The sequence below is a fragment of the Xyrauchen texanus genome, chromosome 10, assembly GCF_025860055.1.
Source record: "Xyrauchen texanus isolate HMW12.3.18 chromosome 10, RBS_HiC_50CHRs, whole genome shotgun sequence".
In the NCBI taxonomy this organism is placed as follows: Eukaryota; Metazoa; Chordata; class Actinopteri; order Cypriniformes; family Catostomidae; genus Xyrauchen; species Xyrauchen texanus.
This window is the reverse complement of record NC_068285.1, coordinates 6,080,384-6,106,342: the sequence shown is the minus strand read 5'-3', so window position 1 is coordinate 6,106,342 and position 25,959 is coordinate 6,080,384. Positions and strand designations below refer to the sequence as shown.

General features: G+C 41.1%; 2 protein-coding genes across 2 annotated transcripts in view; both read right to left on the bottom strand.

Annotated features, from left to right (window-relative positions):
• LOC127650479 (uncharacterized) overlaps positions 1-25,959 on the bottom strand; it is a 1,198,408-nt gene that overhangs the window by 1,158,564 nt on the left and 13,885 nt on the right.
• Positions 1,288-25,447, bottom strand: LOC127650447 (stonustoxin subunit alpha-like). The gene is made up of 4 exons (XM_052135890.1): positions 23,736-25,447; positions 16,668-16,841; positions 2,974-3,020; positions 1,288-2,224 (listed from the first exon to the last, which is right to left on the bottom strand). The coding sequence occupies exons 2-4, from the start codon at positions 16,826-16,828 to the stop codon at positions 1,659-1,661; spliced, it is 774 nt and encodes a 257-aa protein (XP_051991850.1). The 5' UTR covers positions 16,829-16,841; positions 23,736-25,447; the 3' UTR covers positions 1,288-1,658.

The following is a 25,959-nucleotide window of genomic DNA, read 5'->3' as shown; positions in this document are numbered from 1 at the left end:
GTTCTTCTGGGCTTTGGGGTTTATTGAGTATATGAGATAGATCTGGTAGAGTATTAGTGAAGCTATCTTTAGTGGTCGAAAGAATAGTTCTACCTGAACGATAGCGTGGTGTAGATTGAGTAACATTAGCTGATCGCAGCATACAAGAGACGAGGTAATGATCCGAGATGTCATCGCACTGCTGCAGAATTTCTATATTATCAACATCAACTCCATATGAAAGAATTAAATCTAGCGTATGATTATGGCGATGAGTTGGTCCTGTTACATTTTGTCTGACTCCAAGAGAGTTGAGAATATTGATAAATGCTAATCCCAATGTATCATTTTCATTATCTATGTGAATGTTGAAGTCACCAACAATTAAGGCTCTATCTACAGTAACTACAAGATCTGATAGAAAATTTGAAAATTCACTAAGGAAATCTGAATAAGGCCCGGTGATCTATACACTGTAGCAAGGGTAAAGGACGACAGAGATTTTTATTTATATTTGTATTTGACGGTGTCACATTAAGCATTATTAGTTCAAAAGACTTACATTTATATCCTGTCCTCTGAGTAACACCAAAAACTTCACTGTAAATTGTAGCAACACCTCCTCCTCGACCCTTCAGACGAGGCTCATGTTTATAACAATAACCTGGGGGAGTAGATTCATTTAAACTAATATATTCATCCGGTTTAAGCCATGTTTCAGACAAACAGAGCGCATCCAATCTATGATCTGTAATCATTTCATTGACAATTAGTGCTTTGGTAGCAAGAGATCTAATGTTTAGTAGCCCTATTTTTATATGATGTTTATTTTTAATTTGTTTGTTTTGTTCAAGTTTGACCTTAACCAAATTTTTTCTAAATGATTTAGTGAGGGTATTGTGTTTGGTAGTTCGGGGAACAGACACAGTCTCTATGAGATATCTAGGTGATACTGTCTCTATGTGTTGTAGTTTATGTGACCTGTGTGACGTCTCAAGGCAGCTAGCAGACGTTCGGTTTAACCAGTTTGTCTGCTTCCTGACCTGGGCCCCATTTAGTCAATTAATATCATTAAGTCTATGAGCCAAATTACTAGAGAGGAGAGCGGCACCTTCTCTGGAGGGATGGAGTCCGTCTCTCTTTAGCAGGTCAGGTCTACCCCAAAAACTTTTCCAATTGTCTATAAATCCTATTTTATTCTGCTTATTTTATTCTGGGTGTGTGTATGATGACAGCATTTGACTTTTATCAATGAGTGAACTCTTTAAATCTGTCAAATTTACACCAACTTTAAATGATCCTGTAATTAGTTCTTATAAATCCATTTATGAATGCAAAAGTGTGAAGCTGTTTTTTCTAGAATTGTCTGTTAAGTATTAAGATTTATATACTGTAGAAAAATCACAAGAATTCTGTATTTGTAAATGTTTATTTAGTATAAATAAAACAATGAGTATCTGAATGTGCCGTGTGTTTAATAAAGAGTTCATATATAGACTCATTTATTCATTTCAAATCATTATTTTTATTATTGAATCTGATAGTAAATAAGTTCAATCACATCACAGTGAGACACAAAGTACTGTCATTGTATTGAATTCAATCAGTTTCATTGATGAAATGATTTCTAGAAAGAGTTTGGAGTTGTGTTGATGTGAGATACAGTGAGTATATTTCACTCATCCAGTTGTGTGTGTGTGTCTCTGATGATCAATTTCACACACACACACTGAGGAATCAGGACAAACTCTAAATCCAGCATAGAGGGGTCGAGTGAATGTGGTGATGAGTGTGTGTAAGTGTGTGAGTGTGTGTGTGTCAGAGACGCTGTAGAAGGACAGAGTGCCGGCCGGACAGTCCACATACACTCCTACTCTCTTACAGTCGTGTGAAGGGGGACGTATGACAGTGCTGTTATTATTGTGACGGACAGTGAATGTGTTATTAGAGCACCACAGACTCCAGGAGTTTACATTGTATCCAAACACACAGTTATAACTCAATCCTTTCCTGCTGATTTCTTTATATGACACTGATATACCAGCACCATATCCACTCCATTGAGTCTCCCAGTAACAGCGTCCAGTCAGACTCTCTCTACACAGAACCTGAGGACACTCATCAAATCTCTCTGGATGATCAGGATATGACTGACGCTCTTCCACACGTGTCACCTTCCTGTTCCCCTCAGACAGAATGAGTTCAGTGTGTACTGTGTTTGAATCCAGTGTGAGATCACAGACATCTGAACACAAGAAGAGAAAAAACACATAAAACACAACAATCACTAAACCAGTGTGTGTGAGAGTGTGTGTGTGTGTGTGTGTGACTGTGTGTGTGTGTGTGTGTGTGTGTGTGTGTGTGTGTGTGTGTGTGTGTTTGAATCCAGTGTGAGATCACAGACATCTGAACACAAGAAGAGAAAAAACACTTAAAACACAACAATCACTAAACCAGTGTGTGTGTGTGTGTGTGTGTGTGTGTGTGTGTAAGGGAGTGTGTGTGTGTGTGTGTGAATCCAGTGTGAGATCACAGACATCTGAACACAAGAAGAGAAAAAACACTTAAAACACAACAATCACTAAACCAGTGTGTGTGTGTGAGTGTGTGTGTGTGTGTAAGGGAGTGTGTGTGTGTATTTATCACTTTGTGGGGACCAAATGTCCCCATAAGGATAGTAAAACCCGAAATTTTTGACCTTGTGGGGACATTTTGTCGGTCCCCATGAGGAAAACAGCTTATAAATCACACTAAATTATGTTTTTTGAAAATGTAAAAATGCAGAATGTTTTCTGTGAGGGTAAGGTTTAGGGGTAGGGTTAGGTTTAGGGGATAGAATATAAAGTTTGTACAGTATAAAAACCATTATGTCTATGGAAAGTCCCCATAAAACATGGAAACACAACATGTGTGTGTGTGTGTTTGTGTGTGTGTGTGTGTGTGTGTGTGAGTGTGTGTGCATGTGTGAGTGTGTGTGTGTGTGTGTAGACCTACATTTTCGTGGTCCTGCTGTAATCCTGAACTCTCCTCCATGATCCACACTATAAAAACACAAACACACACAAATGATGACATCACATTCAGCTCACCTGAAACTTACTTCAAAGTGATTTTATCTGAAATAACACACAGAGAATGTCTCTCTCTCTCTCTCTCTCTCTCTCTCTCTCTCTCTCTCTGGGTGTGTGTGCGCGCGCATGCGGGAGCGAGTGGACGCGTGTGAGTGAGAGTTCTACGGTGGGAGTGAGTTTTCTCTCTTTTTCTCCCTATTTTTGTTGTTGTTTGTGGTCCAAATAACATTTTTTTTTTTAAATATATACATTAGTGTGTGTAACAAAGTTAGAGGGTAGCAGGTTTTGAGGTAAACTGAGGAGCGCAGTCTTCCAGCAAGTGCTGGTTGGCGATGGCGTCCTCTGAACGCCTCAGTTTTGATCGGCTTTCACGCAGGCATGGCATTAAGATTGCACCTGCAATGAATTGTTCAGTAGAAGAATGTAGTTTGGCGGTTGGGAATGTTGTCGGTCACGACAGCATAATGTCAGCGTCTCGTATGAATAGTGCGGTAGTGATTTTTTTAGATAACATTGAGAAAGTGAACAGCGTGGTGCAAAACGGAATTGTCATACAGGAGACTTTTACGCCAGTAATGCCTTTAGTTCAACCGGCAAAAAAGATAATTTTGTCCAATGTCCCCCCGTTTATAAAAGATGAGTTGCTGATCACAGAATTGTCTAGGCATGGAAAAATTGTATCACAAATGAGAAAAGTTCCGTTGGGCTGTAAATCCCCTTTACTTAAACATGTAGTCTCATTTAGACGGCAAGTCTACATGGTTCTAAAAAGTGAAGTTGAGGAAATAAATGTGGCATTTAAATTTAGATTCGATGGCTTCGATTATGTTGTGTTTGCAAGTTCTGAGACGATGAAATGTTTTAAATGTGGAGGGGAGGGGCATATTAGAAGTTTGTGTCCGGGACAGACTGAGAACACTAGTGTAGATGCAGTGGCGAACGCAGTAGCTGTGGAGAATGTGGCTGTCAGAGCAGTGGAGCATGAGCATGCTGAAGCTGTGAGGGATACAGCAGAGGACGGGACAAGTGATGCAGAGATGGGAGGTTCAGGAATGATAGAGGGGGAAACATCAAGTGTTATTGACAAAACAATTGATCTGGTGATGGATGATGGGGTTAGTGAGGAGTATGTGAGTGATGGTGCAATTTTTAAGACACCTTCCGTTAAGAGAAAAAGGAATAAAATAAAAAAAGGGGATACAAAGTCAAAACAACTGCCAGAAATACAAGTTGATGCACGTAAGGATGTTGAAAGTAGTAATGCTGAGGATTCTGACAGTGATACTTTGGACAAAAGGAGTAGGCGTAGTGCTTACTCTTTTGGAAAAGTTAGGTCGTTTTTACAAAAAACAAAAAACATGAAAAATGTTCAGGTTACAGATTTTTTCCCAGACCGTAAAATGTTTGTTGATTCTGTGGGGATGTTAATGCGAGGCGAGGGTGAAGAACAGTTTACTGTTCAAGAAATTTATAGATGAAAGAAATTTGGTGCAAAGTTGAGATCAGAACTTCAAGCAGAGGATGGGTTTGAAACGATATAGTCTTTTTTGCTCCTACACACTGAACCTTGCTTTATTTCGAGTCCTTCTCTCATTTATTTTTTTAATGAGTGTAGTGAAGGTAGCCACTCTTAATATGAATGGGGCACGAAACCCGTATAAAAGAGCACTGTTATTCGAATTAATAAAACAAAAGCAAATAGATGTTATGTTCATTCAGGAGACACATAGTGATGGTCTAAATGAAACTGATTGGAGGAAAGAATGGGAAGGAGTGGTGCTGTGCTCTCATATGAGTTCTACTAGAGGAGGTGTGGCTGTTTTATTTGCTAAGCATTTTACTCCTGTTTTATTTGAGGTGAAACAAGAAATTCCTGGTAGACTTATTGCTATACGGGCACAATTTGAAAAATTCAATGTTGCGTTTATTAATGTGTATGCCCCCACTAATGGTGCTGAGAGAGTTTGTTTTTTTAATAATCTCAATGGAGTCTTGCAGAGCTGTAACTCAGATGAATACTTGTTTTTAGGTGGTGATTTCAACTGTACAGAGAATTATATACTAGATCGAAATCATGCTGAGCCTCATGAAGCCTCAAGCCGTGCTATGCGAACATTGATTGAGACTCATAAATTGTGTGATATATGGAGGCGTTTGAATAAAGATGATAAACAATATACATGGACACATACTCGAGATAATTTAATTTCTTTGGCCAGATTAGATAGATTATACTGTTTTAAACACCATATTAATATTATGAAAAGTTGTGTAATTAGTCCATCTGGTTTCTCTGATCATGCTATTGTTACATGTAAATTCTTTATAGCAAATATTAGGTCAAAGAGTGCCTATTGGCATTTTAATGTTTCTCTGCTGAGTGATTTAAAGTTTAAAGAGGTTTTTGTCTTTTTTTGGAAAGAATTTAAATTAAAAAAAGAGTGTTTTGTAAACTTACGCCAGTGGTGGGACTATGGGAAAGTTGAAATTAGATTGTTATGTCAACAGTATACTTTTAATGTCTCTAAAAATATAGCACAGAAAATGGAAAAACTTGAAGCTGAAATTGTGGAGTTACAATCTTTAATAGAGGTCACTGGAGAGCAGAGTGGTATTGATGCCCTGAAGTCTAAAAAGTTATGTATTGCAGACCTACTAGGCACGAAGGCAAAGGGAGCTTTGGTCAGGTCACGTTATCAAAATCTCACGCAAATGGATGCCCCGTCCAAATTCTTTTTTAATTTAGAAAGAAAAAATGGCCAGAGTCGATATATTCATTCACTACGCTCAGAAAATGGGCAAGAGCTGACAGCGCCGTCTGAAATAAGACAGCGGGCTGTGAGGTTCTATAATGAACTGTATGAGAGTGAATATGAGGAAGACGAAGAAATGTCTGCTAGCTTTTATGCAGGTCTACCAAAGCTACAGGAGAAGCCAAAGGAAGTGCTTGAGAGGCCTTTGTGTGAGCAAGAGCTTTGGGATGCAATGCAGAACATGGAGGGCGGAAAAGCACCTGGTATCGATGGTCTTCCAGTTGAATTCTACAAAGCCTTTTGGGAGGTGATGGGTGAGGATTTCTTGGGTGTTCTCAATGAGAGCATAGCTGAGGGTTCTCTACCTCTGAGTTGTAGGAGAGCTGTGATCACTCTTCTACCAAAGAAAGGCGATTTGCAAGAAATTAAGAACTGGAGACCAGTGAGTTTGTTGTGCTCTGATTTGAAAGTCTTCTCTAAGGCTCTGGCCAATAGATTGAGAGAGGTGATGGGGCAGGTCATACACCCTGACCAAACGTACTGTGTGCCCACTAGGTCTATTTTAGATAATATTTTTCTTGTTCGGGACATAATAGAAGTTGCTGGTCTTTTGGGTATCAATCTAGGACTCATTTCCATTGATCAAGAAAAAGCTTTTGATAGAGTTGAACACCAGTACCTTTGGAAAACCCTTAATGCTTTTGGTTTTGGCCCAGTTTTTATTGGAGTTATTAAAGTGCTGTACAGAGATATTGAAAGTATGCTAAAAATCAATGGTGGTTTGAGTGCCCCTTTTAAAGTTAATAGAGGCATTAGACAGGGATGTGCACTTTCTGGAATGCTGTATTCTTTAGCAATCGAACCATTGTTGAATAAGTTGCGTTTTAAAATAGAAGGTTTAGTATTACCTCACAACAACTTGCAGCATCAGATATCAGCTTATGCTGATGATGTAATGATTATGGTTAATGGACAGAATGATATAAATACTTTGGTTAAAATTGTTGAAGAATTTGGAAACATATCTGCTGCCAAAATAAACTGGAGTAAAAGTGATGCATTGGTTGTTGGGAAATGGGAGAAGAGTCCACCATTATTACCTGGTGGGTTAATTTGGAAAAAAGGAGGGATTAAATACCTGGGAGTCTTTATCGGGGATAGTGTCACGCAAGGAAAAAATTGGGTTGGGGTGGTTAGTAAAATAGAGGGTAGATTAAAAAGATGGAAGTGGATACATCCACAATTATCCTTTAGAGGAAGGGTTTTAATAATTAACAATTTGACTGCCTCATCATTGTGGCACAGACTGTCATGTGTGGACCCTCCTCCTGGTTTGCTTTCCAGGTTGCAAGTAATGTTTGTTAATTTTTTTTGGGATCGGCTCCATTGGGTTCCTCAAAGCGTACTTTTTCTGCCTGTGGAAGAAGGCGGCCAAGGAATGGTGCATCTTCCAAGTAGACTAGCAACTTTTCGCTTGCAATTCATCCAGAGACTATTAACTGGTCCTGCAGATCTGGTGTGGAGGAAAGCTGCCCAGATTATTCTACAGAAGACTGATAGACTTGGACTTGACAGCACTCTGATACTTATGGATCATAAACAGCTGAACTTAAGGGATTTACCTTCCTTCTACCGTGGACTTTTTAAAATATGGGGTTATTTTAATTTTACCAGGAATGAAAGGACAGATTCTTTATTCTGGTTGTTCGAGGAGCCGTTGGTCAAAGGAGCTCGTTTTGCTTTATCAAATGAGTGTTTTCCAGGTCTTACGCTAAGGATTTGTGGCTCTGGAATGGTCAAACTAAAAAATGTAATTGATGTTGTAGGACCTGACTTAAGCGATGTGTCTGCATTGGCCATGGCGTTAGGCCAGAGGTCTTCCCGTCAAACTGAGGTAATTTTAAAAACATGGAAAGGAAGATTAACAGAGGAAGAATTAATCATGTTGCAAAATTTTGGTAATGGAAGCCTGGTTCCAAATATGAGAGATCCTTTTCCGAAAATTTTTATTTCACCAGATTTAAAGGGTATGTCTGGTATTTTGATGGATTTAAAAGGTTTGCATGATTTGGAGTTGGGTTTGGTTGCAGGAAAATTGTTGTATAGGTGTTTTGTAAAAATTTTTAATAAAGTGGCATTAAATGAGAGGAAAGACACTGTGTGGCGAGAAAAGTTTGGGTTACAAGAAGAAGATAAGCCTGTTTGGAGGGTGATGTACAAACCACCATTGAATAAGAAAACCGGGGATTTGCAGTGGCGTATATTGCATGGGGCTATAGCTATTAATGCTTTTGTTTCTGTTATAAATGCAGATGTTGTTGACAAATGTTCTTTTTGTGGTACCAGAGAAACGGTTTTTCATTGTTTTACAGAATGTATTAGATTGGAAATACTTTTTGTTTTACTGAAAGATCTGTTTTTAAGATTTCAGGAAAATTTCACATTTAATGTGTTTATTTTGGGATCGAGATATGGTCAAAAACAGAGGATAAAATGGCAGTTAATTAATTTTATTGTTGGACAAGCTAAACTTGCAATTTACATCACAAGGAGAAATAGAATGGAGAATAGACATGGTCAAGATGTTGTACTTCTTTTTAAAGCTTTTTTAAAAGCTAGGGTTGGTGTTGAATACAAGTATTATAAAGTAATGAATGATATGGAGTCTTTTAAATTACAGTGGTGTTATAATAATATCATTTGTACTGTATTTGAAGGAGAACTCATTTTTGATATGTTATTAATTTAAAGTTGGTTGTATAGATGATTCGATCTGTCTTGTTAAATAAGTTTTTTCTAAAAAATCAAAAAAAAAAAACAAAAAAAATCTTTATTAATTTATATTTATTAGCTTTATTGTAAAAGTTTGATGGTTTTATAGCCTCATTTCTTATCAACTAGTTGAAACTTTCAGAAAAGACTCTAATAAAGACACACAGGACTGTCTTTGTGTCCTTTATGTTGCATCCCTAGAGCCAGGGTTGTAACATAATGGGGGCTCGTCCAATTTGATTGGTAAAAATCATTTGTTTCTTTTGATATTTTGGGGACTGTTTTTGTTTATTCCTTTTGATTCAGATCATTTGGCGAGTATGGTTGTTTGATTATTTTTTTGAATATATGCATGAGTTTACCCGGTTAGGAAGAGTGAGAGTTCCAGCTGGGTTGCTTACTCAATCCTTCCATCGGTTCACTCTTTTGTTATTTTTCCTTTTTTGTTTTCGAGGTTATTCTGGGTGGAGACATGTTCTCTGTCGGGGGTAAGCATTTCAGAACTGTGACCATTGATAAATTGGTTCACAGTTGCTGAGTTTTTGCTTTTAAAGTCGCCTCGTGCCCAGTACACCTTAGAAGATAGATAGTAGTTAGAAGTGTTAGGCAGGTATCCGGGTGTATCTCATGTGTTTTTTATTGTGTTTGAGCTCAGCAACCATGCTCACTTTTTTGATGGAAGTAAAAGAGGAATACTTAAGTTAGGTGAGTTAAACAAATTTTTTTTTTGAGGTATTGTAGTGTTTATTTGGTCCATTATCCATACTTTAGTGTGTTAGCAGCGTTTGTGTGAAGTTTCTTTGTGGACCTTAGTGTAGACTAATACCCAGTATTGCCAGTATTGCTTGGGGTGAGTAATCTTCTGTGCTTGGGTTAGTTCTACTTCCAGTTAAAGCTTTAAAAGCTTTGTTTGAGAGCATTTTTGCTGCTTTTGTTTTTTTTTTTGTTTTGTTTGTTTTTTTTTTTAAGCCTGTGTCGGCTGAACTTCTGTGTAGGAAGTAGTGTTACTAAAGTGTAGTTAGTGTTGAGTTTAGTAATGACTTCTTTAGAATACTTCCTAAAGGAACCTTCAGAAGAGTTACTTGAGGTTTTTACAAAGGATCAACTTTTGCAGTTGTCCTCTCATTATGATATTCCCATCACAAGTAGTGAGAAGCGACTGAAGGATAGTGTGAAGGAAATCATTAGAAGTGTTTTGGTTGACAATGGTGTCTTAAAAGTTAAGCAGGTTTCCCCACAATCCGTGACTGCTCCTTTGTCTGAAGCTGCAGTTGAGCTTAGGCTCAGAGAGCTAGCTTTCCAGGAGAAACAGCTAGAGGTTAATGCGAAACTAAAAGAGAAACAAATGCATCTTGAACACGAACGGTCTCTTAAAGAGTTGGAATTAAAAGCTGCTACTTTAACTCCAAGAGGTGATGTTTCTCCATTTGATGTTGGTAGACACATTAAGTTAGTTCCTCCTTTTTCAGAGAAGGATGTTGACCGATATTTTTCTCATTTTGAATGGGTGGCAACCACATCAAAGTGGCCTAGGACTGTGTGGACTTTGCTTTTACAAAGTATCTTGGTGGGTAAAGCTCAGGAAGCTTATTCCGCTCTAAGCCTTGAGAAGAGTGCTAATTATGATGAGGTTAAAGCAGCTATATTGAAAGCATATGAGCTGGTTCCTGAAGCTTACCGCCAGTGTTTTCGAAGTGGTACCAAATTTGCTCACGACACATATGTTGAGTTTGCAAAACAGAAATAGAATCTGTTTGATCGGTGGTATATGTCTCAGAAGGTGGAAAGTAAGGAACATCTTAGACAACTAATTTTGCTTGAGGAATTTAAAAACTGTCTGCCTGATGTAGTGTCTGTTTATTTGAATGAGCAGAAGGCAGTGACCTTAGAACAAGCTGCAATCTTGGCAGATGAGTTTGTCTTAACCCATAAGGTACATTTTGGTGACAAACAAGCTGAGTTTCTGGAGCAGAGTAAGCATGATAGGTCTCGGTTTGTAAAGTCTGTGCCCTTTGCCTCATCACCTGCCAATAAAATGACTAATGATGGTTTGATTTCAGAAAGGGCTTGTTTTTATTGTAAGACACCAGGCCATCTTATCGCAGATTGTCCTGTTCTAAGTAAGAAACAGAAATCCGCAAAGACTGTAGCATTTGTAAGTCCTGTGCCAAGTCTTCCTCTGGCATCTTCAGTTGCTGATGCTTCATGCAAGGAAGCTGAGTTAGCTGGCTCATCATCGTTTTTGATGGACGGTTTTGTGTATCTGTCTTCTGACCTTGAACATAGTAAAGCTATTAAGATCTGGAGAGATACAGGAGCTTTTCAATCTGTGATTTTACATGATGTCTTGCCCTTCAATGAAAAGTCAGCTCAAGGTTCAGAGGTAATTGTTAAAGGTTTTGGTGGAGGATTTCTGTCTATGCCTTTACATAGCATTAATCTCCAATCAGATTTAATCTCTGGGGATGTTGTTGTTGCACTTTGTTCCCAGATTCCCATAAATGGTGTGTCCCTTATTCTAGGGAATGATTTAGCTGGTGGGAAAGTGCTAGCTGTCCCTGAAGTAAGCTCTACTGTCCTTAAGTCAGATGGTCCAGATGAGCTTGAATTGACATTTCCAGAAACTTTTCCTGTTTGTGCAACTACTCGTGCCATGTCAGCTAAGAGGCAAGCTGAAGACAAATCTTCCAGCTGTCAATCGGTGGTGCCACTTTATGATACTTTCATGGCCCAAGGTGACATGAACTTGTTAGGGAGTGGAAAGATGTTTCCATCTCGTGAACAGTTAATACTTGAGCAAAAACACTCCCACTGGGATGATGGCGTTCCATTACTCCTCTTCGCAGTTAGAGAGGTGGTTCAGGAGTCCCTTGGTTTCAGTCCAGCTGAACTTGTGTTTGGCCACACTGTGAGGGGGCCCTTGAAATTGGTAAAGGATAAATGGTTAGATGTTGAGCATTCTACTCCTACTAACCTCTTGGACTATGTGTCTAACTTTTGTTGTAGGCTTAGTAGAGCCTGTGAACTGGCCAAAGAAAATTTGAAAGCAGCTCAGGAGAAGATGAAGACTTGGTTTGATCGAAAGGCTAAACATCGTGTGTTTTGTTCAGGAGACCAAGTGCTGGTGCTCTTACCAATACTGGGTTCTGCGTTGCAGGCTCAATATAGTGGTCCGTATGTTGTTGATCGGAAAGTTGGTGAGTGTAACTACTTGGTTAAGACTCCAGATCGTAAAAGGAAAACCCGAATGTGCCATGTGAATTTACTTAAGCCTTACTTTGACCGTAACCAAACTGCGTCTACAGAGGTCAAGGCCTTGGCTGCCCTGAATGCTCCATCTACTGAGACAGGAGAAGGAAGTGTTGCTGTCTCTGAGTTTGCGCAGAGTAGATTGCCAAATTCTAAAATTCTGGCTGATTTAGACATTCATTTGTCGTATCTAACTCTTTCTGAGCGCTCTGATGTTATTCAGTTAATTGGTCAAAATTTGGCCTTGTTTTCTGATGTTCCATCTTGTACCAATGTGCTAGAGCATGACATTGATGTAGGCCAAGCTAACGCCATTAAGCAGCACCCATACAGGGTGAATCCTGTTAAACGCCAGCTTCTGCGCAAAGAGGTAGAGTATATGTTAGAACATAACATAGCTGAACCGACTTTTAGTGCTTGGAGTTCACCATGTTTACTAGTTGAGAAGCATGATGGTTCGTTTCGGTTTTGTACCGATTTTCGTAAGGTAAATGCTATCACTAAGCCTGACTCCTATCCTCTTCCACGGCTAGATGATTGTATTGACCAAGTTGGTTCTGCATCCTTTGTTTCAAAGTTAGACCTTTTAAAAGGCTACTGGCAGGTTCCACTTAGCCAGCGAGCCCGTGAGATCTCTGCTTTTGTGACGCCGGATAACTTCTGCCATTATAACGTTATGGCATTTGGAATGCGAAATGCACCTGCCACTTTCCAGCGTCTGGTGAATAAGGTGTTGGAAGGAGTTGCAGGATGTGAGCCTTACCTGGATGATTTGGTTATTTATAGTTCTACCTGGTCTCAACATTTGGCCCAGCTTGGGGATGTGTTCAAACGGTTAAAGGCTGCAAATTTGACCCTGAACCTCTCCAAGTGTGAGTTTGGGCAGGCCACAGTAACTTATTTGGGCAAAGTTGTTGGCCATGGTCATGTGTCTCCAATAGGAGCAAAAGTGGAGGCCATTGTGAACTTTGCTGTACCATCATATCGGCGGGAACTTAAACGTTTCTTGGGTATGGCAGGATATTATAGGAGTTTTTGCAAAAATTTTGCCAATGTTGCTACACCTTTAACTAACCTGCTTAGTCCCAAGGTTTGTTTTGTTTGGACTGAGTAATGTCAGGTGGCTTTTGACAATCTGAAGGCATTGTTGAGCAGTTTTCCTATTCTTGCTGCCCCTGATTTTAACAGACCTTTCAAGCTAGCTGTGGATGCTAGTGATTTTGGTGTGGGTGCGGTTCTTCTTCAGGATGATTCAGTGGGAGTTGAGCATCCTGTGCGCTATTTTTCAAAGAAATTTGATATCCATCAGAAGCACTATTCTACAATTGAAAAGGAAGCTTTAGCCCTTATTCTTGCTCTGAAACATTGTGATGTGTATGTTCCATCCAGTGTTTCACTTACTGTGTACACTGATCATAATCCCCTAGTGTTCCTCCACAGTATGAGAAACACTAACCAGCGCTTAATGCGATGGAGCCTGTTTTTGCAGGGATATGACCTTACAGTCTGCCACATTCGTGGGAAGGATAATGTTTTGGCGGATGCTTTGTCAAGGTCGTAAGTCCTTGTGTTTGCTTATTTCATGTATTTGTTGACTTTGCCATAGGTTATTCTATGGCAATGTTTTAACGGTGGGAGTGTAATGTGTCTCAGTGTTCTAATTTGTATGTCATTGCAGTTTCCCTGGTAGATCACCTGCAATCAACCGGTTAATTGGTGTCACCTGATGGGAGCTACTTTAAATCCAGGATGCATCCTGTTGCTCTCTCTCTCATCTTGCAGCCGGCAGTGCAGTAGCAGGGTTTTTTTGCTTCTACAGTCCCCATTTTTCTTTTAAATTAAATAAACTTTATTTTTGATTGGTAGACTTCTGTCTTTGTGTCCTTTATGTTGCATCCCTAGAGCCAGGGTTGTAACAGCCGTTTATGTGCGCTCCCGAGAGCCTCAGTGCTTCTCTTCCACTATTCAACAGTGACATCAAACTGCAACACTAGACAACCTTATCTTAGAGATGAATCCAGCAAACGTCCCAGCACAACACCGACTCCAACACAAACTCTGAGCAAGCCAAAAAAACATTAATCTACTGAATCCCGTCTGGCTAAGCAGGAATGTGATCATGGTCGAGTGAAAACTAGAGTGAAAATCGGCAGGGCATTTGATTCCTGGATGGACCTTCGTTCGGTTTTGGGGATCAAATCTGACCCTGAATTGGTGTTTTTCTTATTGGACAGGTAAACTTGCATAACTGCAAAGCATGTGACATATTGAGCCATAAGGATTGATCTGTGTCATTTTAGCTAAACTACAATAACACATGAAATGAATGCTAGACAATGTTCAAGATAATGCAAAAAGACACATTCATTAGTGTAACGTAACTTGGTTATACAGAAAATATATATCATCTATTATTATAAAACAATAGTGCATCGATATATCAAAATGTCAGTTGTGATGAATCACATCAATACTGAATTGTGTCACATATTTATAATGTACAGTCTATTTTATAAACAGCTACTGTCATCATCCACCACAATTAGCTAACAGCTATTGATAAAGCTGACTAGCTAGCTAACACTGACATCGGCTATCGTATAAATGCAGTCAATGTATCATGCAAAGAAAAGTGATTATTCAAACTACAGTCTCACATAGTCAGACCGATATCCACACTTTGTTTTAGCCCTGTTCCAGCACTGGAGAGTCAAATATAATATACAGTCTCAAAGCTTGTAGTAAAACAATCATAACTGAGTCATTTTAATTATGCTACCTCATCTGTCAGCATGATGCCGGTGAATCACGTTCAGTCTCTTTGTAGGTTACATCATTGTTTTGGTAAATGCTCACTCTCGTCCCTATGGAGTGTGTGCGCGATCACGAGCAACAGGTAGCTGCTGCAGTTCACTTCACGGCCACAGGTGTCATTAATAACAAGGGTTTCTGAATCTTACATACTGCACCTTTAATCAAAGTTGCACTTTGTCACCTTTTCTGTATTTAGGGGACTGCCCTAAATCAAAACCATAAATAATTTTGTTTTTCCCTTTTCTCGAGTAGTTTCTGAATTCCCTTGAATGACCCCCAGAGTGAGTTATGTCCACACGCAAAATATCAAAAGAATGCAAAATCTGTTAGAATGAGGTCACGTGACACTTCACAGTGTAGACGAGTAATATACTGAATTCTTGATTTGTTATATTAAAACATTTATAGATAAAAATATATTTAAAAATACTGTATATACTAAACATATAAACAAATGGGTTTTGTCTACTGTACTGTATTTGTTTTACTTCCTCTTTTATACATAGCTATAAAAATAGTCAGAAATCATCAATACGGTCTGTCTGTACACTGTGTGTGTTTGTGTGTGTGTGAGTGTGTTTGGTGGTTTTATTAGGTTATACACTAGTAGTTACAAAGGTATTATGCTATAAATGTGGTTTATGAGGACATCTCTAGTGTCCTTGTAATTAAAACGTACATAATATATAATTTGTTTTTAAATGTAAATATCCCAAATGTTTCTGTGAGGGTTAGGTTTAGGGGATACAATATATATTATAAAAATCATTGTGTCTATGGAGAGTCCACATAATGATAGGAGTAACAATGTTTGTGACTGTGTGTGTTTACAGGTTTAATATATGTACATCTCTGATGTCTGATTAGATCTTTTCATCTGGAAAGCAACATCTACTAAATATCTTAAATAACAGATTTACAACATTCTAGATCATAAATGTCTCAAAGACATCTGCTGAATGTCTTACTGATATTCGAGACAATATTTGTCATTTTATAGACATATTGCAGATGAGCAAACAATGTAAAATAGATGTTGTTAAGATGTAAACACACATCAAATAGATGTCTGGTTGATGTACGTGTGCTATCAGGGACAGTTTGTACAGTATAAACATCATTATGTCTATGGAGAGTCCTATTTATGATAGGAGTACCAACATATATATGTGTGTGTGTGTGTGTGTGTGTGTGTGTGTGTGTGTGTGTGTGTGACAAACACATTGTCACCTAATGTAAATAAATATGGCTGGACTGGAATGATTGCATTTCCCTGTTGTGTTAACCGCATATAGGTGAGCTGTTGTCCATTATCGTGATGTTTTGCGACAATTTGACTGTCTGTTTCAATGAGCGTAGTGTGTGCTTGAAAAGACTATTGAGTTGCTGTTTGAGTTACTTGTGATTGACAACAGAATGACCACCTAATGTAAACAGACATGGCTGCGAGGAACATTGATCCCAATTTTGTGTTGACTGTTTGTATACGAGCTGTAAACTTTTATAGTTGTAATTTTGTGACCATTTGGATGTCTATGTCATAAAATAATCATACCATGTGCTTGAAAAGACTGTTTGTGTGAATATGAATTACACGCACTTGGGCTGAGCAGTTTAGTGTTGGCATGAAAACCAATTTGAATCTGACATCACTGACTGCTGCAGAAACACAAATGTGTGACGCTACTCTAAGGGTGCCAGTCATAAACCATCACAAATATGCACCAGTAAGTGTGAAAGGGTTAAGTGACAGATGCTTAAAGATTGTTCTTTTTAATTGTTTTCCTAAAATGAGTAAAAATAATATTCTATATAAAATGTAACAATTACAAAAAAGTCCTCATTCTAATGAAACACTAAAAATAAATGTCTTCTGTGTGTATTTGTTAAGGATTTAAATTTTTTAAAAGGAATAAATACAGGTGCTGTTTCAATGAATTCACTGACCATTCAATACATTCAAGACCAATTAGGGCCTGGGTTTAAGGGGTTAATATAGGTATAAACAGGGTTTTACAGCTCAACATACTTAAGTTTGTCCAGTGTGCAGTTTGGATCGTTGAGTCTTTCAGAGAGCAGCTTGACTCCTGATTCTCCTGGGTGATTGTAGCTCAGATCCAGCTCTTTCAGGCGTGAGAGATTTGATCTCAGAGCTGATGCCACAGAACAACAGCCTTCCTCTGTCACCATACAGCCAGATAATCTACAAACACACATACATAACAGTCAGATAATCTAAAAACGTGCATATAACCAGTAAAATAATCTACAAATGCACATCAACATTTACCAGCAGCCATATTAACCTGTAGCTGAAGACTGGTTGCCACTGAAGCTAAGCAGGGTTGAGCCTGGTCAGTACCTGGATGAGAGACCTCCTGGGGAAGACTAAGTTTGCGACTGGAAGAGATATTAGGGAGGTCAGCAGGGGGTGCTCACCCTGTTGTCTGTGTGGGTCTTAATGCCCCAGTATAGTGAAGGTGATATTATACTGGAAATAGACACTGTCCTTTGGATGAGATGTTAAAATCAGGTCCTGACTCTCTGTGGTTATTAAAAACATCGTAGAGCACTTGTCATAAAGAGTAGGTGTATAAACCTAGTGTCTTGGCTAAATTCCCCCCATTGGCCCTTCTCAATCATGGCCTCCTAATAATCCCCAGCCACTAATTGGTTCTATAACTCTCTCCTCTCCACCAATAGCTGGTGTGGGGTGAGCATGCTGATGCACTATATCTGCTGTTGCATCATCCATGTGAATGCTGCACACTAGTGGTGGTTGAGGAGAGTCCCCTGTTCACTGTGTAAAATGCTTTGATCATAGTGTCAGAAAAGCACTATATAAATTAATGTTCATTCAACAGTCAGATAATCTAAAAACACACACATCAACAGTAAGAAAATCCACAAACACACACATAAAAAGTCAGATAATCTACATTTACATTTAGTCATTAAGCAGACCCTTTTATCCAAAGTGACTTACAAATGAGGAACATAAACACTTTGTCATATAAAAGTAAACTGTACCTGCAGGATCACACTGCCAAGTTCTAAGTGTTGCTATAATAGTACAGAAACTAGCACAGAAGAAAGAGACAGATAAGGATTTTTTTAAAGATTTCTTAAATAGTAAGTGCCATTATTTAGGACAGGTTAAGTGCTCACAGAATAGATATGTTTTCAGCTTTTTCTTGAATGTTGAAATGGTTTAAGCAGAATGGCAGGTGGTTGAAAGCTCATTCCACCACCGGGGGACAGAGAAAGCGAATGAATGTGAAGTGCCTCGTTGTGGTGGGACCACCAGGTGTAAGAGGGTGCTGTTCCACTGGTTGTCTTGAGGGCCAAATTCAAAGCTTTGAATTTGATGCATAGCCAGTGGAGTAAGACCAAGAGGGGTATGATGTGAACCCTCTTTGGTGGGTTGAAAAACAGACGTGCCACCGCATTCAGGACCATCTGCGGTGGCTTGATAGCACTAGCTGGAAGGCTATCCAACAGAACACTGCAGAAGTCCAATCTTGAAATAACCAGAGCTTGGACCAGGGACTGTGCAGCATATTCAGATAGGAAAGGTCTGATTTTTCTGATGTAATAAAGCACAAACCTGCAAGACCAGGCAGTTGATGAGATGCAAGTACTAAAATGTAGCTGTTCATCAATTACTACTCTCAGGTTTCAGCTGTCCTGATAGGTCTCACAGTAGTGGAGCACAGATGAACAGTAACAGATGGGTTTGCTAGGATCACAAGTTCCATCAATGAGTTTGGTCTTGGCCAGGTTGAGATGAAGGTGATGTTCCTTCATTCAGGCAGAGATCTCCAAAAGGCAGGCAGAAATATGTTACACCCTCCCCAGCCTAGGGTTGGAAAGGTGCAACAAGGAGAGATTTTATAATTCCCTTTTCCTGCCTTGGCAAATAACAAAATAAGCAACACATTTCAACCCGGACTCCCTTGTTAGGTAGAAACAGGAGAAAAAGGTTAAATAGAAAATAAATATTACCCACCTCCCTATGGCTTATACAGCAGTATAAGAGTGCGAGTGCATGGTCAAGAGTGTCCAGACGATGTGCACATATATACGGCAAGATTATATTAAAAAAAATAATAATTAAAAGGCAAATTTTGTGTGTACATTACATATATAAATATATCAGGCCGCTGGTACCTGTGAAGTACACTGAGACTTAACTCATATGTGTGAGAGATCAACCAGGTTTGATTCCACCCTCCACTCAACGATCACTTTCACCGGATTACTAATCACACACACCTGTTCACAATTAACAAACTCACCAACTTGCACTATAAAGCACTCACCGAAACCCCAATTCAATGTCAAGCCTCCAACAGGAACAAACCCTCACCGTGATCTTCTGAACCCCTGAAACTTCCCGATTGCTGACAAGTAACGTTGAAACTTACCTGAATGCTTCTAACTTCTATGTCCACATTCTGTTGTCTCCAGGACTCCTGTTACATTTCCTATCGCCCGTGCCCTTGTATCCCTCTGATCTGCCAGTGAGTCTTCTGATCCCGTTTCCAAGTATCTGCTTCTTAAAAGAGAGGATTTGCATCACTGTCCTGTGATTACTTGATTCCCACATTCCCGAAGTGGTTGTGCTTACCTGTTGCCTGTCCGGCATCAAGTGATCTTCACAGTGTCTGCACTTGAACTGCCAAATTACTCACCCTCACTCTTGCCACCTAAAATAAAGCTGTGTTTGGATTCACTTACCTCTGCCTCCGTGTGTATATCCTGACAGAAGGCTTGACCGACACTGTCATGGATCCTACACAGCCCGAAGACGGCACTTCCGCAAACCCCGCTCCTTCTCTGGTGTATGTCGCCAACTCCGTCTCCCGACCAGCGCCCTTCTCAGGTCGGGCGGAGGATTGCAACGGTTTCTTGCTGCAGTGCTCGCTCGCCCTTGAGCAACAACCTATCCTACAGAAAGATCAAAGATCTCCTTCATTATCCAGCAATTATCCGGGTCAGCATTAAGGTGGGCTGAGACTTTATGGTTTCAAGGGACTTCGTTAACCTCTTCACTGCAGAGTTTCATCACTCACTTCAAGGAAGTGTTTGGGCGCCCGGCAGAAGATTCGTCTGTCAGCGAGCAGCTGTTACGGTTACATCAAGGTAAAAGATCCGTCTCTGAGTACTCTCTGGAATTTCGAACTCTAGAATCAGCAAGTGGGTGGGATAAAAAGGCTCTCCTTGCTGTTTTTCGAAGAGGACTGAACCCCACGCTGCGTCTCCAGCTTGCCATTTACGACGACTCTCTAGGACTTGAAAAGTTTATGCAGCAGACTCTCCGAGTGCATCAAAGACCTGAATTCTACTCAGAACCGAGGTTGGAAAAGATGCAAGTGGAAACCCAACTACTGTCTCAATCTTAACGCAATCACCGCCGAGAATTAAGATTATGCCTATACTGTGGGATTGAGGGTCATTTCCTCCGTGCATGCCCATCACGCCCCCCTCATCGACTCGTAAGTTCAGTTCTTCACCACCCTGTAGTCTCAACACCGTTAACCATATCAGTAACTCTGAAATCTCCAAATTTTCACGCTTCAGTCACAGCCATCGTTGACTCCGGGTCGGCCGGCGATTTCATATCAGGAAGTCTCTGCAAAAAACTCAAACTCCAGAGATCCAACACAGCCAAACCATACTCCATCCATGCCGTGACTGGTGAAATCATCAACAAAGGGTACGTAACATCTCACATCAACCCCATTACTTTATGTGTTGAGAACACTCATCAAGAGTCATTTGAACCGCTCATTCTTGAAAATAACCTAACTGACATAATCCTTGGGCGCCCATGGCTCATCCGTCATCAACCTACCATTAATTGGAAATCTGGCAAGATTCTGAATTGGGGTTGCGACTGCCTACCGACTAACCTTGCATCCCCTGTATCCCCATCCATCGAAGCACCTAAGTCAATTTCAGTGAGTCCAACTTCCGTCGAAAGCCCGACAGAAAACCTATCTGTGATTATTCCTCCAGTGTACTCCTCTTTTGCTGATGTGTTCAATCCGGTGGCAGCTTCCAGGTTGCCGCCACACCGACGATGGGACTGCGCTATTGACTTGACTCCAGGAGAACCCATTCCCAGGGGTCGAGTATATGCCTTGTCCATTCCTGAACAAACAGCTATGCAGAAATACATCGAGGAAGCTCTACACCAGGGGTATATCAGACCATCCACCTCACCTGCTGCCGCCAGTTTCTTCTTTGTCCCCAAGAAAGATGGAGGGTTAAGGCCATGCATAGATTACAGAAAACTCAATAAGTTCACCGTCAAATTCAGTTACCCACTCCCTCTTGTCCCATCTGCCCTCGAACAACTTCGAGAGGCAAAGATCTTCACCAAACTCGACCTAAGAAGTGCATACAACCTGATTAGGATACGAGAGGGGGATGAGTGGAAGACAGCATTCATTACCCCCGCAGGACACTATGAATAATTGGTGATGCCATATGGCCTGGTAAACGCCCCTTCTATGTTTCAAAGTTTTATGGATGAAGTTCTCCGAGATTTCCTAAACCACTTTGTGTTGGTCTATATCGACGACATCCTAATCTACTCGAAAGATCCAGTTGAACACCAACGTCATGTCTCCCTAGTGCTCCAAAGGCTCCGAGATTTCTCCCTGTTCTTGAAGGCAGAGAAGTGCCTGTTCCATCAGTCCACTGTCGAATTCCTGGGTTATCACCTTAGTGAGCGAGGAGTTGAGATGGATGACCACAAGACCAGGGTCATCACCTCCTGGCCCACACCGCAGATGGTAAAGGAACTGCAAAGATTCCTGGGGTTCTCAAATTTCTACCGCCGGTTCATTAATAATTATAGCATGTTAACAGCTCCACTAACCTCCCTCCTAAAGGGAAAACCAAAGACCCTTTCTTGGAACCCTGATGCCGAACACGCCTTTCAGTCTCTCAAGATCGACTTCACCAGTGCGCCCCTGCTCCGTCACCCAGATCCTGAGAGGGTCTTCCTCGTCGAGGTAGATGCCTCTGATACCGGGGTAGGCGCTATCCTCTCACAGTGCTCAGAACACGCTTCCAAACCCATGCCCTGCGCATTTTTCTCACGCAAACTATCCACTGCGGAGAGCAATTATGACATCGGCAACCGAGAACTCCTGGCCGTTAAACTCGCCCTGGAAGAGTGGAGACACTGGTTGGAGGGGGCCAAGCACCCGTTCATCATCCTTACTGACCACAAGAATCTTCAGTATTTGAAGGAAGCCAAGAGACTCAACCCCCGTCAAGCCAGATGGGCCCTGTTCTTTACTCGGTTTCACTTCCACATATCCTATCGTCCAGGCTCAAAAAACATTCGAGCGGACGCCTTGTCACGTCTCCATGCCCCCGAAGCACCCCAGGAAGAGCCCGAAGCCATCCTGCCTGAAAAGTTATTTGTTCAACCCATCCAGTGGGATCTCGACGAACAACTCCGCGAAATGTCACTACGCGTCCCTAGTCCCCCGGAATGTCCCGCTGGTAAGATCTATGTGCCAGAAGATTTCCGCACGTCTCTCATCTCCTCTGCCCACTCGTCTGTTGGGACAGGTCACCCAGGTATCAGTAAGACTCACTCGACTCTCCAGCACAAATACTGGTGGCCAAATATGCGAGGGGACATTACAACGTTTATTCAGGGATGCGCTCTCTGCGCCATGACTAAAGTTCCTCGTCATCTACCCACTGGAAAATTGCTACAACTGCCCATCCCACACCGGCCCTGGTCCCATATTGGGGTAGATTACGTCACAGACCTTCCCGCCTCTGATGGCTATACCTGCATCCTTGTGGCCATAGATCGATTCTCAAAAGCCTGCAAGTTAATCCCCCTAAAGAAACTGCCCACAGCCTTTAACACCGCAGAGTTACTCCTAGAGCATGTTTTTCGCAACTTCGGCATTCCAGAATATATCGTGTCCGACAGTTCATCTCCAGGGTGTGGCGAGCGTTCTTTACCCTGTTGAACGTGACGGTAAGCCTAACATCAGGCTATCACCCACAGTCTAATGGCCAAACCGAACGCAAGATCCAGGATGTCAGCCGTTTCCTCCGTACACTCTGCCATTCCAACCAGCACACTTGGAACCGATATTTGATCTGGGCAGAGTATACCCAAAACTCTCTCCGGCAGGCATCTACAAACTTAACCCCTTTCCAGTGTGTTCTGGGTTACCAGCCACCACTATTCCCCTGGTCTGGTGAGCCCTCCGAGGTACCCGCGGTCAACACATGGTTCCAAGACAGTGAGAGAGTATGGAATCAGGCGCACCATCATCTCCAGCAAGCTATTAATCGCCAGCAACACTTTGCAAATCCCCGTCGCCGTCAGGCTCCCAATTACCAACCCGGGCAACTAGTATGGCTTTCCACACGGGATATCCATCTGAAACAACCCTGCTGTAAGTTAAGCCCTAAATACATTGGTCCATTTCCCGTTGAAAGACAAATCAACCCAGTCACCTACCAACTTCGCCTACCTGCTAAGTACCGCATCCACCCCACTTTTCACGTCTCCCTCCTGAAACCCCATCACTCACCTGTACCTGCTACCTCTGCAGACCCTGTCCCTGAGGATATTTCCCCAATACCGCCCATTGAAACCGAGCCCATCTACACAGTGAAGGAGATATTGGACTCCTGACGTCGAGGTGGCCGACTCGAATACCTGGTGGATTGGGAAGATTAGGGACAGGAAGAGAGATGCTGGGTACCCCGTAATGATATCCTCGACCCCAATCTACTCACCGAGTTTCATGCTCAGCACCCTGGGAGACCAGCACCACGACCTCGAGGTAGGCCCCCACGACCTATTGGGGGGGGGGGTACTGTGAGAGATCAACCAGGTTTGATTCCACCCTCCACTCAACGATCACTCTCACTGGATTACTAATCACACACACCTGTTCACAATTAACAAACTCACCAACTTGCACTATAAAGCACTCACCGAAACCCCAATTCAACGTCAAGCCTCCAACAGGAACAAACCCTCACCGTGATCTTCTGAACCCCTGAAACTTCCCGATTGCTGACAAGTAACGTTGAAACTTACCTAAATGCTTCTAACTTCTATGTCCACATTCTGTTGTCTCCAGGACTCCTGTTACATTTCCTATCGCCCGTGCCCTTGTATCCCTCTGATCTGCCAGTGAGTCTTCTGATCCCGTTTCCAAGTATCTGCTTCTTAAAAGAGAGGATTTGCATCACTGTCCTGTGATTACTTGATTCCCACATTCCCGAAGTGGTTGTGCTTACCTGTTGCCTGTCCGGCATCAAGTGATCTTCACCGTGTCTGCACTTGAACTGCCAAATTACTCACCCTCACTCTTGCCACCTAAAATAAAGCTGTGTTTGGATTCACTTACCTCTGCCTCCGTGTGTATATCCTGACAATATGGTGCATCTCAATCAGCTTTAGATCATTAGTCAGCACACTGGTCAGGGAGTCGTCCATTTATAGGATTGTCCCAATCACAAAATTGTTCCAGTGCACTAAAACAGTCACTCCCCAGAAATCCCAGAATGCACCATAAAAACCAGTGAGCATCACATATCTCTGTGTTCACATCGTGTCACATCTTCAAGAAATTAGAATATGAATGCAAGTGTAAATTTAGTGAAAGCTTAGTTTTCTGTCTTTGAAAGAATTTGTTTATAACTATCTTTTATCCATAATGTGCAGAAAAGGGAAACAATCATACAAACTTTAAAAAAAGTAGCTAAAACACTTTAAATGACTGAATAACCCATTGAAGAGACTGAACGTCTATCTCTCACAGCCTCACTGTAATTCCCATAAAAATCAAAGATGTGAATAAGGTCTATAGAGGAACAATGTATAAATACAATACTCTCATTGCATCACTTTTCATTTGACACCTGCAGAAATCCAGCCACGATGAAACATAATTTCTTCAAACACATTTTTATTCAGTCGTTTGTTCCTCACTGTGCATTAGTTTATGATATTGCTGTGTTTTGTGTTCTTCCCTGTTCCTAAGATGGAGTTTGTGTCGAGGAACTGAGGGACATTTGAGTTGATATCAGACTGTCAGATTCTGAGTGATCACCTCATGTGAGACAGACGTTGAGGTGTTTGTAAAGTGCTCTTCACAATCTAGAGGTGAATTGTGAGACTATCTGAAACTGTCCTCTGGTAGTCCATCAACTCAAATGTCTCCCCACCAAAATAAAGGCTCCAGGTGAAATAGATATGTCAGAGATATCTCACTTCTATATACAATAATTCTAATAATAATTCACTCATATATTACAATAATATTCAACCTGACTGTGTTCCAAAACACAAGTGTGTGAAGATGTTGTTTTTGTTCACTGTGTTCGTTCACAGAAATGTTTTGTAATATGAATAAACATCATTCATCCTTCTTCGTTTACTGAAAACTGTGTGGAAAACATGCTTTCATTACTTGTAACACAATTTATGTCTTGTATTAAACATTTTGTATCTACTTGGCTACAGCGGCTGTTTGGTTAAAATTATGTCCTCTGATTAAAAAAATACTCTTTAAAAAAAAAATCTAATAAATATGTTTTTATGTATGTCTCATATATACATATATGTGTGTGTGTGTGTGTGTGTGTGTGTGTGTGTGTGAGTGTGTGTGAGTGAGTGTGTGTGTCTGTGTGTGAGTGTGTGTGTGTCTGTGTGTGTCTGTGTGAGTGTGTGTGTGTGTGTGTGTGTGTCTGTGTGTGTGAGTGTGTGTGTCTGTGTGTGACTGTGTGTGAGTGTGTGTGTGTGTGTGTGTGTGTGTGTGTGTGAGTGTGTGTGTGTGTCTGTGTGTGTGAGTGTGTGTGTCTGTGTGTGACTGTGTGTGAGTGTGTGTGTGTGTGTGTGTGTGTGTGTGTGTGTGTGTGTGTGTGTCTGTGTGTGTGTGTGAGTGAGTGTGTGTGTCTGTGTGTGTGTGTGTGAGTGAGTGTGTGTGTCTGTGTGTGAGTGTGTGTGTGTCTGTGTGTGTCTGTGTGAGTGTGTGTGTGTGTGTGTGTGTGTCTGTGTGTGTGAGTGTGTGTGTCTGTGTGTGACTGTGTGTGAGTGTGTGTGTCTGTGTGTGAGTGTGTGTGTGTGTGTGTGTGTGTGTGTGTGTGAGTGTGTGTGTGTGTCTGTGTGTGTGTGTGTGAGTGAGTGTGTGTGTCTGTGTGTGTGTGAGTGTGAGTGAGTGTGTGTGTCTGTGTGTGTGTGAGTGTGTGTGAGTGTGTGTGTGTCTGTGTGTGAGTGTGTCTGTGTGTGTGTGTGTGTGTGTGAATATCTTGTGAAT